General features: G+C 33.5%; 2 protein-coding genes across 3 annotated transcripts in view; one reads left to right on the top strand and one right to left on the bottom strand.

Moving 5' to 3' along the window:
* The window catches only part of LOC6648163 (ETS-like protein pointed), a 72379-nt gene extending 56101 nt beyond the window's left edge, over positions 1 to 16278 (bottom strand). Inside the window, exons 1-3 of one of the 2 annotated variants that reach the window (XM_047013301.1) lie at positions 16109 to 16278; positions 6846 to 7236; positions 2728 to 2830 (exon numbers count right to left, since the gene is read on the bottom strand). In XM_047013301.1, coding sequence (XP_046869257.1) covers positions 2728 to 2830; positions 6846 to 7236; positions 16109 to 16116 — 502 coding nt within the window. In that variant the 5' untranslated portion in view covers positions 16117 to 16278. Of the gene's footprint in view, positions 1 to 2727; positions 2831 to 6845; positions 7237 to 15169; positions 15314 to 16108 lie in introns of those variants that run through there. The other variant, XM_023178727.2, reaches the window with a different exon arrangement.
* Positions 8875 to 9534, top strand: LOC111519155. Its single transcript, XM_047009320.1, has 3 exons — positions 8875 to 8928; positions 9006 to 9323; positions 9391 to 9534. Exons 1-3 carry the CDS (start codon positions 8875 to 8877, stop codon positions 9532 to 9534), a joined length of 516 nt encoding a protein of 171 aa, XP_046865276.1.
* Positions 16279 to 17268: the final 990 nt, after the last annotated feature.

Genomic DNA, 17268 nt, shown 5'->3' on the forward strand with positions numbered 1-17268 from the left:
TATTTTTTTTGCCATGCCAATATAAATGATATATTCATTGTATATAATCTATAAAAAGCCTTCAAATTGTATCTGGAGCAGTTGAAAAAAATCCAAAAGAATCATTTCAAGATTCGTGTCTTCAGAATGAAGTCAAATTAAAGTAGGGACCATCATCATTGAGTACTTATATCCACTTCAAAGAACACTTTAATTCAAGAAAATATTCTTCAGAGCAACTCAAGTTTTTTTTGCGTTTAAAAAAAAAACAAATGATCATTTAGTTTTAAGTAAATTTAATATTTGAAAAGTTCCAAACATTGTAATCCTTTTATATTTTTAAGTTCTTAAAGTGTTGTAGCTCTTTAATTTATATTGATAACACGTGATACCAAACTTTTCTCGATATTTATAAAAAATTTATAAAATATATATTCTGAAATATGATATTTTAATATCGTAGGACTGACAGGGGAACATTGGCGAATATTAAAAGAAATAATACTGCTCAAGGGCATTCTTAATGATTCATTTCTCATATTACTTAAATTTTGAATGACTAACTTGAATCTAGAACTGGATTTTTTTAATATGGAATATTTTATTTTGTATTCTTTTTCTTGAGATTAAAAAACATTTGAAAGCAAAACGTGTATTACATTTGAATTTATCTGTAGATCTGAGCCAGAGGCAGACCTGGGACAATAAGCCGAAAAAGTATTCATTATTTGCAACAAAATTTTAACTTTATCCACCGAGTAATCAAAAACTTTTTATCTGTTTGAAGAACTCTACCGCTCATTGCATACTTTTGGGAGCATATTTGTGTCATTTCTAGATCCGCCTATGTCTAAGCCCTATAAAATGATTCCAAATTTCATTAAAAGTTTTTTGAACCATAAAAAAAAACTTCTTTTATAACTTGGGACTCTCTTTTTAAGGTTCTATTAAAACTAGAAATCTTTCATGACTAGTTTAAGATTAATTTATAAGTCATTTTAATACTCTGATTCAACTCAATTCTCTTCTAATAACTTCTCATTATTATATGTCGCCTTTTTTTGGTAAATTATTCAGCAATTCATCACCATTTGAATTCCGATTTAAAGATGAATGAGAAATTACCATAACGACAACAAAACTACTCAGCTTTGACTGCAAAAGTGTGTACGTAAGTATATGTATATGTATCTTGTATCTTTCTGTCCAAATATGTGTAATAGATAAAAGTAAAAAACAACCTAGTATATACTTTTATATACATATGTACGTATGTGTGTACATATGTATATACTAAGCACACATCATGGCACAAGCGAACGCGCGACATTTTGTCACATTACGTATACGTACAGTTTTTGACTGAGTAAGTGAATGACTGACGTATTGCCTGATTGACAGGCAGCAACAGTTGTGCGATGGTGGAGGAAACCAACGAGGAGGAAAAGAGCAACTAGGAGAGAGATAGAGAGAGAGAGGGAGATAGGGAGAGGTGATAGAGCAGGGAAGACTGCACATTTAAGATGTTTATTTCGTGTATTTGAAATGCAAATGTGGTTTCTGTTGTGTTTTCTTTCTTTATATTTGTGTGTATGTGTGTGCGTGTGTGTGTGTGTGTTTTTTTGGGTCTCTTCACGCCTTCTACTACTTGAAACGAGAGGGCAGGGCAAACTGGCAAGAGAGAAAGACGCATTGAAAAAAAATGAATGAAGGAATAGAAATGAATCGGAATCTGTATAAATTCGCTTGGCACTCTGCCTGGGCACTTGGGCACTTTCCGAGTCCAACGTGAAGGGGAATGAAGGGGTGGGGCATGCGGGTTCAGGGGCACCACCACCACCAACACCACCGGAAATAAACGACGTGACTTTTTATAAAAATATTAACCAACTATGAAAATGCAAGGGATTTCATTATATTCTATATGTGTATATACATATGTATATAATATTTAAACAATCCCATCATCCCAACACCCTCACCAGGCACATCAGAAATGCTGGCAAATTATCGTTTCTTCGTTTTACTTTGGTTTTCGTACACGCTTTTTCTTACTTATCTTATCGCAAACGAACAAAAAAGAAAAAAAAAACAAATCGTATTTGGTTCTCTCTCGTTTTTTTTTTATCGCCCAGTTCAAAAGGCGCATAACATTGCAAAATAGAAACAATGATCAAGTGTTAGCCACGACTTTTCAATACTCTATACAGTCTGCAGACCCCAAGAAGATATTTTCATATTAAATTCTTCTATTTCAAGGCAATCCCAAGGAAGAACCATTCTTAAGACAGGCATTTCACAAGGATTGCTACCCCTTGACCGTTTCAACATGCTTCTTTTCCTTAGGATTGAAAGTGCATACTCCCTCTTGCCTTTTTTATATAGGGTAGAAAATGGGTCTAGACATGACTGATGACATTTGTTTATTGTGGAATATTTTCTTGACATAAGTAGTCCCATAGAAAAGAAGGGGAAGAAAGGGCTCTCTCTCTTTTAAACTCTCTTGTACCAAATGTACCAAAACATATAAATAATTTTATATAAATGACTGTGTGCAAAGATAGTGGGAAACAAGCAGTCACAACATTTTGCTCTTCAATTATATTTTCAATTCTTAGAAATCGCCTTTTTTATTCGGCCTGTTATCGGTCTTTGAAAGCAACAACAAAATGTTTTTATATACGAAATTGGGTTAACAATATTTGCATTATATAAAGTTAATTGGAAATTTGCTATAATTACACTTACCCAGCGATGCCTCATGATCTGAAATATCCGATAAACTGCATATGGGCGGTGGTAAATCCTTGCAGCCATTAACTGGCTCCTCCTTAATAAATATATTTTTGGACTGCAATTAAATGTAGCAAAGTAAATTAGTTATCAGTAATTTGTCATTCTTTATGAGTAAAGAGAACTATCAGAATTGATTTAAATTAAAATTTTGGCGTACAAAATATTTGCGAAATTCGGAAATTAATTGCCATTATTAAATTAACCTAAATTAAACTACAACAAAAACTTAAAAAAACTCTAAATTTGACTACAACAAAACTAAGTATCCTGCAAGGAATACAATCTTTACATCTGAATTGCCTATATACGAAAATAATATGAAGATTAAGGGTTTCAAGAAAATCTCTCAAAACAGGACAACTTAATATTTGTAAGGAGTAAATCCTTTGATTGAAAAAATTACATAAATGGATTCTCCAGTTATTCCGTAAAGCCTGTAAATTACAATAAATAAACGTTACGAGAAGAAAACTTTCAAAACTGACATTAAGTAATAGTATGGAGGGACCTAGGAAATATTTTCTGTGAGGATTCAAGCAAAAAATCAATAACTACGATATAGGCATTTTTTCAGTATGATGATTTATCGAAATTTCTTGACCACTTCGAAGAGTCACTCTATAAAGTCGTTAAAGAGGCCAAAAAATATAATTAATTAATTACTGACATTTCGGGGGACGTCCTAACAATCGTGAAAACCGGAAAACTCAAAAGAAGATTTGAAAATAAAATGTAATACAACTGAAAACCAAATGAATCTAAAAATTTGAATTACAAATCCAAGTCTCAATTATTCTAATTACTTTTTGACTAAAGAACAAAATTCGTCAAACATGAATTAAATCTAAAATCTAATTATTGTTGGTGATTTCTAAAAAAAAATTTTCAATTTTTTTCCCTATTTGCTTTTAAAGAAAAATCACAAGTCACAGTGTTTTTCTCTTGTAGAAATCTAGTTTTAAGTTCTATCTTACTCTATATTTCATTTGGTAGTGAATTGGGAGGAAAAACATGCTATCTCGCGTATCATGCGAAAAGGCAAATACAGTAGAATTTTCGTCGTTATATCCAGGAGACGTACTAACCGGAGGCCCTTTCATATACATAAGTTTCTTGTATTGGGACCAACGAATCACTCATCGAACTTTAGTCGCTATAATCGAATGGACTTTATAAGCGGAGTCGTTATAACCAGATTCTACTGTATATGTTTATGTATCCTTAAAATCTGTAGTCAAATACGTTGACTATTTTGTTCGAAAAACATTATTAATCATTTTGGATTCCAAACTCATATAAAATAAAGGAAGCATCTTCAAATTTTATTTGTATTGAGTATTTTTGAGTGAAACAAGCATATTCATATTCATATGCTTTTTATTTGTGGGAAACATGTATGTTCCCTTTGAAAACAAGAAACTAATGGAAATACTAAATATGAACAGTTCCACTGTCATCCCATCCGACTAGCAATTCATCCATCTATCAAACTGTCAATTTGTACTACAATCGGATGAGTCAAATGAGGCGGTATTCGTGTTGTTGTTGTTGTTTGTGTACACACAGAGACAGACACTCTCATACTCAGACCACTTTTACCCAATTATAAACTTGCTGCTTCTCTTTACCCCACCATCACTCTTTGCTACCTAAAACGAAACGTAAGACCCAAAATCATATTCATAGGCATAATCAGAGCAACAACAACAACAGAATTATAACATAAACATAGATTGCTCACAATTGACAGCACAGAAGAAGAGCTAAAGCTAAAAAGGGGGGAAGCAACGTATTCAGATTCTGAACCCAGGGACCAGGCGACCATCCCATGGGTCCGATCATGTTGAACGCGTTCTAATAAATTGAATTGTACATTTGACTTCCCACATCGAGTACAAGCAAACTGAATCTGCATGAATCGTCGTTGTCGTTGTCGATGTTTTTTGTTGTTCTTATTAATGATAATGGAGGTCAAAATAGTCAAACGAATTGTTTCATAAATATCATATAATCAATTGAACAAAGCAGAAGCACACACACGCAATTTGAATTGGGCAATTTTGTAAATACTTGTGTTTTTTTTTTTTTGACACATTGATCGAGGTGAAGAGTGAAGCAAAAGGAGAGTTGTCCTTTCTTTTGAATGCTGCTGCTTTCAGCTTCAGTTTCACCTGAAACCCAAGACTTTTGACTTTAGCTCTGGGGTTATTCTTAACATTTTTGGCGTATTTGTTTGCCAGACAATGACGATATTGAATTTCACATGGAGTGCATTTTCCAAGCGAATGGACATGACTATATAGGTTCAATGCAGGTCCTTTTTGGCCGGGCCAGGCTGTTGGCCTCGCCGACCGACCGGATGAAAGTGGTCAGACTCAACGGATATATGTTTACCGCAAGTCATGCACACAGGTATATGTATCTGTGTCAAATGCCTATACTTGAGATCGATCGCCATTATCAGCTGAGAGAAAATAAGAGGAGAATGGCAACCAGGGGCAAGTCTCATTATCAGGAAGCCGTATAAGCCCTTTTAGTTGTTGTCCCTTTTTTGGGGAAGTTATGTGAATTGTCTTTTCCTTTTGTCCCAAAAGACTTGATCACCATTTTGATTATGCCTTTTGTTTATCTCTCTAAAATAAATTAAGTGGCACGCTTATGACTTTTATAGCAAATAAACAAAAGATTGTTAGCCACTCTTAAAGGTAAACAACGATTAATATATACCCTTTTTCTATGATTCAATCGCAAACGTTGCTAATTCACACTTGGGCCAGAGTGAGAAAGGGAGACAATAGCATAAGACATAATAATTGAGTTTTGTTTGAACAACCAAATTTAGAATCAAGCCATGATACGTGCTCTGCATACACCGAACAGCTGATAATGACGACGACAACGACAACGTCGACTATGATGATGATGATGGCTTTTAACAAGCTGTCATCGACGCTTCACCTCAGATTCAGTATGCAAAACTGCAATGTTTGTCAGTATGGCATAGAAAACCGATGGACAGGCAGGCTATCGATCAGACATCCAGGCCCAGACATACTCATATAATGTATATTTTTAGATTTATGCAATAAATAATAAAGTTTGATAATCTACTCACTCCTCTAGACCATAGGCAATAGACTAGAAGTCATTAAAATTCTTCTATATATGACCTAATCAAGTATTAGAGTTTCAAAATGTCTTAATATGGGCAATCGAAATTTATGGTTCTAGAATGTATAGAGTTTATCTCTTATTTTGATATCAATTATTAAAAACATTGTTTATACATAGCTACCCTCGATTGATCTTACAGTGTAGTTAGTTAAACATTGTTATGGCTATGCATATGGCACAATTAGAATCAAATAATGCTAGCAGATCTACATATATGGGTCACAATGTTCTATTTTCCTTTGGTTTAGGAATTAAAGTAATGTGACTTTTATCCCATTAACCCTCTAATTATAAGACTTAAGAGTGCCTAAAGGCAAATATCGATAATTAATAAAATCATTAATTCTGACCATTTTCTAAATCATTTGGGAAATTATTTAATATTAAAAAGTTTAATTTGTTTATTCATAATTTAAACAGTATTAGTTTTCATTGTTTTTTATATTTAATGACAATCGATTAAAAGCTCACGAGGTTAAAATGTTGAAAATGAAATATTTGAAATTTTAAATATTGTATACAATCTTTTATTTCTTTCAAATTTTAGCTCAATATTGGAAATATTTGAATTTATAACACATTTGCATTTTAGATCGGAGATCTTCAATGTACATATATTCTATTCCAATCAAATAAAGTAATTAAGTATTAGAAACCAATTTTTACAGTAGTAAATCATCGAAATTGGTTATATCTTCAAACTTTATGCCAAAAATCTTGATTTTCTGATCGGACACCTCCGAATATATTTTCTAGATTCCTTCATGGTTTAAAGGCAACTGCTTTTTATTCTAATTCGTTTTTGTTATTTGTACATATATTACCTATAGCTTAAAAGAATCTTTTACAAAGTGAAATCAGTTGTAATTGATTTTGTAAAGTATTTTGAAACTTACCTCAACTAAGCTACTCAGAAATGTAACTTTTCGATTCTTTTTCAGCCTCATGTTACTGCTGCTGTTGTTGGTGTTGGTGTTGTTATTGTTATGGCTATTGATGTTGGTGCTCAGGATCGAGGAGGGTATGGGATTGGCTTGGAAATTGTTATTGGAGATGGGATTGCTGCTGGGATTTGTTTTAAACAAATGTCCAGCGTTGAAATTGAACAGTTCGTTCAACTGGGCGGCCTTATCGAGGAATGCAAACGAATGGGTGGTTGCCGTTGCTGCTGATGTGGCAGATGTTGTTGTTGCTATTGCCGCTGCAGCGGGCAATGCTGGTGGAAGCATAAATTTCGTTGAAGTTATCTCCGGATTACAAATCGCCAATTCCATATTGTGCAGGCATCTAGAAAGAGAATTCGAATTGGAGGGGAAATTCGTTAATGTAAACAAATAATTGGGAAATTGCTTAGTAAACATCAATAATGATCAAACTTTTAGCAAATTGAAATGGTTTGACTTTATATTGAATAAGTGCCCCCTAATTATCGCTTAATTAATGGGATCGTTTAGCATTCGAACCTCACCAACCCCCCTCTTTATGCTCTTCATGCTCTTTACTTTGCACACTTATTCACACCTTTTGACTAAAGACTCTGTTAACACCTCTATTTGCTCAATTTGAGAGGCAGCCCCAGCCTCAGCCTCAGCATCGTGATGGTCTATTGATTTAAGAAATTATGACACTTTTCTATAAGCCAAGCGGGGGATGGCTAAAACGATTGTTATAGATGGAATGGAATGGTGTGCCCCCCATTTTGAGTTTCGAGTTGAACTCAAGACATCAAAGCGTCCGCACCTTTTGAGCAACGGCGACAAGGCACCACAACAAAAGACACCGCCTGCCTCGAAGTTTGCATATATCAAAGACATTTTTTGTTTACACAGCATCCATCTCGTACCTACACATACATGCATAAATGTTTGTTTGTATGTACATATACATATACATTTATATTTATATAGAGTGTAGTTAGTTTTGTCAAGGGTTTGATTCTCTAAATATATTCTAATGGATTTGTTGTTTCTGGACTTTTTAAATATTTGCCCTGACCCAAGCAATTTGAGAATTTTCAAAAGGAAACCAGAAACAAAAACTCATGGATCGAGATCAAAAATAAAAAGTTAACATCTGTTTCAATGACTAAGAGAATCATAAGGAACTCTTCTCATGTAAAACCATTCCTGTTTCCTTTTTGATTCACGAAATTTAAAAAAAACGCGCTTTATTACTTTTATGACAGTTTTTTAACTAGGAATAGTATTTAGTTTCATTAGACGATTGGCTTTTATTTGGATTCGGTTTGGGCATTGTAAGAAACTATTTTACTTATATACTATACTTTTTTATTTTAAATAATGATTTTGTAAAACTTCCTAGTACATATGACTGATGTTTTGGTGGCTGTGTGTGTGTGTGTATATAAATTACTTATCAAGCAAATGAATTTGTCAAATGCAAATGAAGAAAACCCAAAAAAACAAACGCACTTAAACAAAGAGCAACAATAAGAACAAAATGGAAAAGAATAACAAGAAATGTTTAGGGAATTTTATCAACGGAAGTGACGGCATGACTATGAAATGATAAACTCATAAAAGTCAAAGAAATAAGCAATCCCCTAGAGGGTTATGTACATAGATACATATGTACATGATGGTTGGTTTCATACTAAGAGCTAAGCCCAGTAGCCGCCTTTTCTGATGTCACTATATGTATGTATATACTGAAACAGAAAGCAAACTCGAGATAACTTCCATTGGGGTAATTACGCATTTTAAATTATTATTTACATTATGCTTTTGATAAATGCCCCATATGAGATAAAGGCCTAAAATAATTATACATTATTGTGGATTGAGACCATGGCTAGTTAGTTTTATATTCCATATAGCTCAATTCTGATTGATTTTTAAATGTAATATAATTATTATTTAGCAAACTTTTGTGTTTTTTATTTCGTTAGTCCTAATACCAACCGAGATGAAAGCTAGTCAAATTTTCTATATATCTGCCGCTCTATTAACCTGGTTATTGGTAACCTATAGTAATAGAAGTGTAAGCTAAAAATTTTCAACTATTTGACATGGATTAACTTTAGTATTTATATTTAGGAGGCCAGCTATGTGAAATTAACAAATGCCGTTTGCGAGTCATACAATAAATCTTGGGTTTTAATCAACAATTGCCGTCTAAAGGCTGTGGAACGTCGAAAGACGGTATTAAACATTAATATCACTCTCTTATACCCAGCAAATGATATACGACTGCATATTCAGTTAATGAAAAAGGCAAATGGATATAAACCATGGCTGGTTAACTACACAATTGATGCCTGCCAGTTTATGCGTAGACGTAATCATCCTGTGGTCATCATATTCCACAATCTCATCAAAAATGTATCCACCGTCAATCATACCTGTCCCTATCAGGTATGTACTTACATACATACAGACATATTTAAGCTATATTTAGAGATCTAATTCTAATTATTTGTAGGGTGTACAGTTGTTAAAGGACTTTTATCGTGTTGATGATTTACCACTAGCAATGGTGGGAGGTGAGTACGTTTTGCTCTTAACATGGATAATGAATAAAAGATCTCAATTCATGACAAATGTCTATTTTTCCTTCGAGGAGTGATCAAACTTAATTAATTACTAAATATGCGATAGTAATGACAAATAAACTAAAATTTGTGTTAAAATTCGACTGATCGGAATATTAAGAACTCATTGGACTATACAGATTGTCAGTCTTGTTATGAGCAGACTGGCTTAACCCTTTTTGGACCACTGTTCGACTTTTCGAACAGCAAGTTTTGTATGTTTTCAAAAATTCGGCATTTTATTTGACTATATTTTAATCAAAGGGAAGTATATAGTTAGTTACACAAAAATTACATTGAATAAACCTTCAAATTCAGTTTTCGAACCAGTTTCCTCCCAAACTAAAACAGTCGCGTGCCAGTTAATGCTAAAACTAGTTGGGAATGATAGCTAGATAAATATAGATTTATTTATGTATGCAAAAAAGTTGACTAAATCATTTTTCCGATTCTTAAAGAGAGAGTGAGAGACTATACCTACTCTGAGATACTGGAAGCATCTTCATGTTAGGTAAATAACATCATTGATTTTTAACCCGATTCGATGTATATTCGATTTTAACCATCTTTATTATATAGTTTAACTAAAACAGGTCTCTAAATGTTGTAAAATAGCCATCTTTATTATATAGTTTAACTAAAACAGGTCTCTAAATGTTTTAAAATAGGATCAGAGTCAAAAATTTTAAAGTAAAATAGAAATATATGGAAATATATGATTCTAGTTTGAAGCTTCCCGTTTGACAGTTTTGTATTAAGAACAATAAGTAAAACATCGACTGAGCCAAAAAAAAATTTAAAATTCCATTTGAAATTTGATCTATCTAACTTAATATATGTGATTAATACAATTACACACTACTACTCTCTCTGTTCTACTAACTGTGTTCTTTTTTGTATCCTGAGTAGTGACTATAATAGTCTTTGCATTGTTAATGCCATAGAAATGTGTACAGTAATTACAAGAAATAATAAATAATCCACCTATATGTTCAAATATTTCCAAGTGAGAGCAAAAAAGAGTACCTCATGGGATAAAATGGATTCTTTGTAATACTAAAAGTACTGCTATGAAGTGTATTACAATTTTACAATGCAAATAGAGATTGTTCTTACGTTATATGTATATACACAGTTCAACAAGTAAAAAAATAGTCATACAGTTTCGTTTTTTAGGTGTCGAGCAAATGGATAACTCTCTGAATGTGGCCTCGCAATTAGATACGATATGCAAATAAGTAAGCACATAGAATCAGTGACGAAGAAGAAGGCGTTCCTAGTATCATCTGTGTTATTGTAGATTTTTGTACTGTAGATGTATATTTATACCAAATACATAAAACACTTTATATACATACATAGAGTAGAGTGAACAACAATAAATTGTTGCATAAATTTCTGTGCAGTTGCGAAATCAATTTGAATTTGATTTGCTGATTTTTATTTTCTTTTTGTCCAAGTGTTGGGGACATGGATACTAAGCAGAAAGACCACAGGCGGCAGGAGGAGATCAGCAGAGACCCAGTTACGTATTCATCAAGTGATTGAGAACTCGTACTCGAGTGCACTAAAAACGAATTTAAGTTAATCAACATTTAAATGGATAATAAAAATCTCTGCGAATGAACTCGACATACAACTTGTATTTATTTTTCAAAGCAGAACTCGCCACTTACATACAAAAACATATATCTACTGTAATATATAGTGGGTATATATACATATATACATATATGTAGATGTCTGCTTTCAGCACAAATGCAAAAAGTATATACAATATATTCCACTTGCTGCACTTTTCCCAGTGCACCAGAAAATCATCTGAATGAACGCGGAAAAAATAAAGCACTAGTAAAAATATAATTGGCATAATAATAAATAATGAGATTGATTTTTAATTTACATATTTATGTGCTATATAGTTGGAATTTTGACAACAAATTCACAATTCTCGAATAGACCGAATGACGAAAGTGCAAGAAATTGCAAAACGAATCGGGAAAGAATTGAAGCTACTCGTGATCTTAAGAGAAAAATTCAAAAGAGCAGATGTTGATGCCTTTTAAACCCTCTTAATAATCAATATTAAGACTTTACACTTAGGGTCTTAGTAATTTAAAAGCTATTCAGTTATTTATCATTTAAAGACAAGATATTGAAAGATATCACAAGTTTTATTTATCATTTAAATACAAGATTTTGAAAGATATCAGAAGTTTTTAACACATTTTAGTCAAATCTGCAAACAATTTTGATTTTAAGTTGCAAAAATTAAGATTCAAATCTGCGGTCAGGTTCATCCTAATTTAGTTTGGGCAGGACCAAATGTTTGAAATGATGTGATTCCTGCGATTTAATACTTTTACTTTTAAAAGACCGTTAGATTTAACGGCCTTTTACATTTTATTCTGGCCTGTTTAGATTTCCAATTACAAATTTATTCAAATTTAAATCGTTAGACTGAAATTAAAAGTACTTTACACCTACCACAGAGTTTTCTTAAAGTCTTCTTAGAAATGGAATTTGTAAATTGAAATGCTCATCCAATATTATGTTTAATAATATAAACTCGTCGTTTATTTGTTGCTTAAGGTTTAATTTCTATTTTACAAGAATATAATTCTAATCTCTAATCTGGATGTAATTACTGATTAATCCGATCACTGAAATAGCAGTGTCGATGATCTGTAGCTTCCAAATTGATCAGTTATAAACAGCACAAGTTTCCTTTTAATTAAAAATAAGTAATCCTTTTTAATTAAGTTAAGAACATCTTTTAAAAGTTCTCTAACATCGAAAACTACCCAAATACACAAACAAAATAATATAATTTTGAAACATTTCCAAAAAAAAACCAACGGACTGCCTGTAATAATAACAATATCAAATAACAAAGGCAAAAATTATATTCTAACTTGGTTGTATTCTCAATAAAGTCCAATCAGTTATGAACAAATCGATCTTTAACGAATTATATTTGTGAACACAGGTGTATAAAGGTCATACGTTAAGGAAATACAAATTATATCAATTAAACACGTGATTACATTAACTTTAAGGCCTTTACTAATTTTGAGTGCCAACTGTCATTCCATTTCGCAAAGTCTAATATATTTTTGAAACAAAAAAAAAGGTCTGCCACTTTTTACTAAGCATAAATAGTTGTAGCACACAATCTATCTTAACTATCATAATCCCAGACCTTATCTCAAATTCAAGTAGATAAGAGCAACAGGCAGACATGGACAACAACAAAAAAGAAAACAAAGCAACAGCCATAGAAATCGGAGCATATGTTTTCCCTGGAAAAGAGCAAGAGTAATGTTGGCATTTGAAGAGATTTTCAGTTTTTGGGAAAGTAAAGGCAAAGAGGGAAGAAGAAAAAACTGAAGATGGTACAGGGCAGTGCAGCAGATGCTGCAAAGGAACAGATTGTAAACGAATATGATATTTCGATATGGTGAGCGCACTCTCCTTGCCCAGGCCATTCCAGGCCATGCCATGCCATACGAAGGACAACAATAGGGGTGCAACTTGTGTGTCTGTGTGTGTATGTGTGTGGGTGTCTGAGTGTGTGTACGTAACGGTAGAAGACAATTTTAGCATTTTTTTCCCTCTAGTTTTAAAAGGGATCTTTGATGATGATGATGATGATGATGATCCTCCATCTCAGTGTCTGCCCCTGTGCCTGATTCTGTGCACATGTGTTAAGTCTGTCTGACTGGGTGTGTGTGTGTATTGGTGTGCGTGTTTGTCGTGGGATCGAGAATTGCTTGAGCCGAGCCTGTCTACAGCAGGTTGATGATATTCAGTGTCTGTCTGTACATACAGACGTGGCATGGGGCCAACGAACCAACTGCAATATGCAATGAACTGTAATTGTAGGGATATTTATGGAAAATGAACAAGAAGAAGGAGATGCAACTGTGTTGAAGATGTCTCAACATTGTCTCTTTTTAAATATATAAGCAAATCCATCCATATGCTGATCGATCGATCGATTTTCAGCTATTTAAAGTGAGCCACAGTCTTTGAAACGAAGGAGGACTCAATTACAACTCATTGTCTGCCCTAGATTTACATATAGGGGCAAAGGGAAAGGGTAGACAATTATTTAAGGGCAAAGAATTTTAAAAAATATTCAAATTTATATTTGTAAACCGTATGGGATAAAAATGAAAATTATGAATTTTGTGTTATTTCACCTTATTGTTGTCCATATATAAGGAAAATCCAAAAGTTCATTGAGATTTTTGCAGTTTAAGAGGTAAAATATTATTCTTGGAGGAAGAGATTTGATCCCATTTCCTTTCTCTTTCTAGTACTTCCTTTTTGTTTCAATTCAATCAAAATTAAATAACCAAATAACTCCTTTTGGGTATATTATAGTAGAAGATATGGAAATGCTTGATCTAGGACAAAATTTCAGGGATTTGAAAGAAATTTGTACTTGTTAATGCCAGTTTTTTGAATACTACACACGGTTTTTGTTGTACTGGAAAATATTTAATATTCCTAAAATTAAAATTTTGAGCTGCTTAAGCAACCAAATGTGTGATAAGAATAGGACACAATAACTTTAATTTGTAACTTGAATCTTAATCATTGACTATCAAATATATTAAATTCTTAAAACATATCAGATCGGAATAAGGAGAAATCCCCAATGGTAATTAAAACTCTATCGAGAAAAATATATATAGAGTTGGGAAACCTACCATTTACCTAGGTAATATTCAAAAATAAGTTAAATGAAAACCCTAAAATTGTTTTTTTTTTTTATATAACTTCCATAATTTCATACGCCGTAGATTGATCTCTTTCACAAATCTTCATTGACATAAATATTTATTACCAAACTTAATTTCAGATTTGCCAGTGATCATTGCAAATGTTTTTTAAGAGCATTAGACAATACTATTCATTTTTTAACATTAAAATCTATAATCTATTTTTAGCTTATCATTTGAGGTGATCTTTGAATGCTCTTTCAATACAATTGAACCTTAATCGCTGTCTTAAAGCGTTCATTGATCTACATTTAAGCTACAAACAACAACAAGAAAAACAACAAAATGATACAACTAAAATTCAACCGCAAGCATTAACACATTCTCATTTTGAAATTTAAGAACTCTGATTCTAAATACAATGGGAATACCAAAAAAAAAGGCAATCAAAATGCATTTAAAGATTGCTTTTATTGGTTACACCGGAAACTGTAACAGGGAACAGTAGTAGTAATTTCAATTATTTTCCTATAGATATCTAGGTATGTGAGACTATGTGGAAGGAAGATCCATGGAAGTGGTCAAGAAGCGCCCAAAAAAGGCAACAAGTTTCAGCTAGAGGCTGATCAGGCCCATCATCATCATCATCGTCATCAAGATCTTGAACAACCTCAACATCATCCTGAATTGAGGCAATAGTTAAAGGCCGCGGTAGCCAAACCAGTTTTTTCCTAGATTCATTCAAGAAAACAGGCAGCAGCGAGCGAGATAAAAGGTATAAAAGATACAAAATGATAGTATCCGACAGAACGGGTGCGAGGGGGATAGAGATAGCGAAAGGGTTTTCATAGTTGGTAGCCAAAGTTAAAATAGAAAGAAAGAAAAAAATACTTCAACTACTGTTTTTCAACACTTCAATACAAAAAAAAAAAAAACTCACCGGTGTGCGGGGCAATAAAATAGCGCCGCGTATCACCGCCAATGAGCGGGGATTACAACGCGCCTCGTAAATTGGGGAGGGGGCGGGGTAGAGTTGGTTTATAAAGAAGGAGAAATGATGATGATGATGGGAAGAAAGGGTAAACACCAAGACTGTTTGAATCTGGATTTGGCTTTGTTTTATCTTTTCTTTTCTTTTCTTTTTTTTTTTTGGTTGATTCTTGTATGGTTTTTATTAGGGTATCCCACAATTAATTACAGCTTCAAATTAGGCACATAATCTTGATCTTGAGCCAGGAGATGCCACTCTTACACACACACACACACTAAGAACTGTTGTATGTATCTGTATCTGTATCTATATCTGAGCGTAACCCTCCTGGATTTAGCGGCAGCAGGTTGTGATTATTATGGGTAAGGAAGAAAGAAGACGCGAACCGCAGACAGAGCGAGTGAGAGAGAGAACGACAGAGATTACGTGCCTGAAACAAAAGCGAACGACACACACACACACACAGGGAAAAAAAGGAACTACACAGAACTCTCGGGGACTTAGTTCGGCTTATAAGAAGACCAAAACTGTATGGAAACGCGAAATGGCCGCCGCCGACGCAGCGGATCGAACGGATCGGATCAGAGGAGCAGCAACCCACACACACGCACGACTCAAATACTTGCACACACACGCGCGCAAAATATCTTTTGAAGCGATTTTTGTGGTTTTTGTAGAAAAAGATTCGGTTTTGTTGTTTTTTTTTATTTTAATTCCCTTGCAGTTTACTCCCGTTGATCGACTTGGGCTTATGAAAACAAGCTGATCTTTGTATCTATGCATGTATGTGTTTAGGATCTATTTTTAGATCGTTTTTGCTGTTTTAACACTAGTGAGATCTCTTTAATTAACTCTTCTTTTATTTCTATTGAATTTTGTGGCACTCACTTTGTCATATCAAAAACATATATCAGGGGTTATACACTCGCGATCGTTTAGCTACTATTACAATTCCGATATAATCTTTATGATTCTTGATTCTTTGTAGAAATCAAAATACAAACACAGACGCACACTTTAACCGTTAAAAAAGCAGACCGTCCAAACGGAAAGAGAGTCGACAACAAACTGACGCCGACGCTGACGTTGATGCTGACGCCGACGCATTGCCGCAGCTACAAGTGACTCGAGCACAACAGCAAGCAAGCAAGAGAGTCGAAGAGAGCCGAAGAGAGAGAGAGAGAGCACGAAAGAGAAAGGGCTATGGCGGAGAAGAGGGCTGCGCTGCGCCCCACACTTAGCACATTGATAACGCAAAAAAAAGAACAATAACAACAAAATCGAGAGTTATTTGTCACTGCCAATTTACATACACATGCATAAATTTCTGCCTATGTACTTATGTACATATGTGTGTATTTATTAGCAAATTAAATAATCTCTCTCTCTCTCGCCGATTAATTAACCTAATCAAAGAGAATAAAATGCGCGTGGGAGCAACAAGATCGTCATTTTCCACAGAGCTTAAAAAGAAAATCAAAATAATTAGTTATAAAAAAAGAAAAAACAAAAACAAAACGAAAAAGTGTTGCTGCGACGAAAAATAACAACAACAAACATTAAAACAAGAATATGTGCAAGTGTGTGTGTTTGCCTTTGTGTGTGTGTGTGTGCGTGGGGGCAATCATTTTTAGCAAGCGATTGCACAGTGGTGTGAGTGGTATAAGATAGCTATGCAATTTAGATTTCGTTTTATAATTTATTACTATGCTGCATTTGTTAATATAAGTTAAAATAACTTGATTAATTAAAACATATGTACAAATTAGATTAAACTAAATCTGTTAAGGCTAATTCAATTTTGAATTTTTAACTACTGTGCAGAGGAAAGACTCTCTTTGGCCAGAACTGGGACGGACCAAACACCAAAACAGGTTTCTTTTATATGTAGATACCAATACATTGGTGCAACAGTGCGGCGGTTGTTGCATGTGTTTCCATATTCTGGCAACGCATTTCGCATAAATTATGTGCACACCAACATTAATATGCAAGAGTATGGGTGCAGCTGCACCCATAAAAAAGGGCAATAAGATTTAAAACGATCT

This window comes from Drosophila willistoni, chromosome 3R (genome assembly GCF_018902025.1).
Source record: "Drosophila willistoni isolate 14030-0811.24 chromosome 3R, UCI_dwil_1.1, whole genome shotgun sequence".
In the NCBI taxonomy this organism is placed as follows: domain Eukaryota; kingdom Metazoa; phylum Arthropoda; class Insecta; order Diptera; family Drosophilidae; genus Drosophila; species Drosophila willistoni.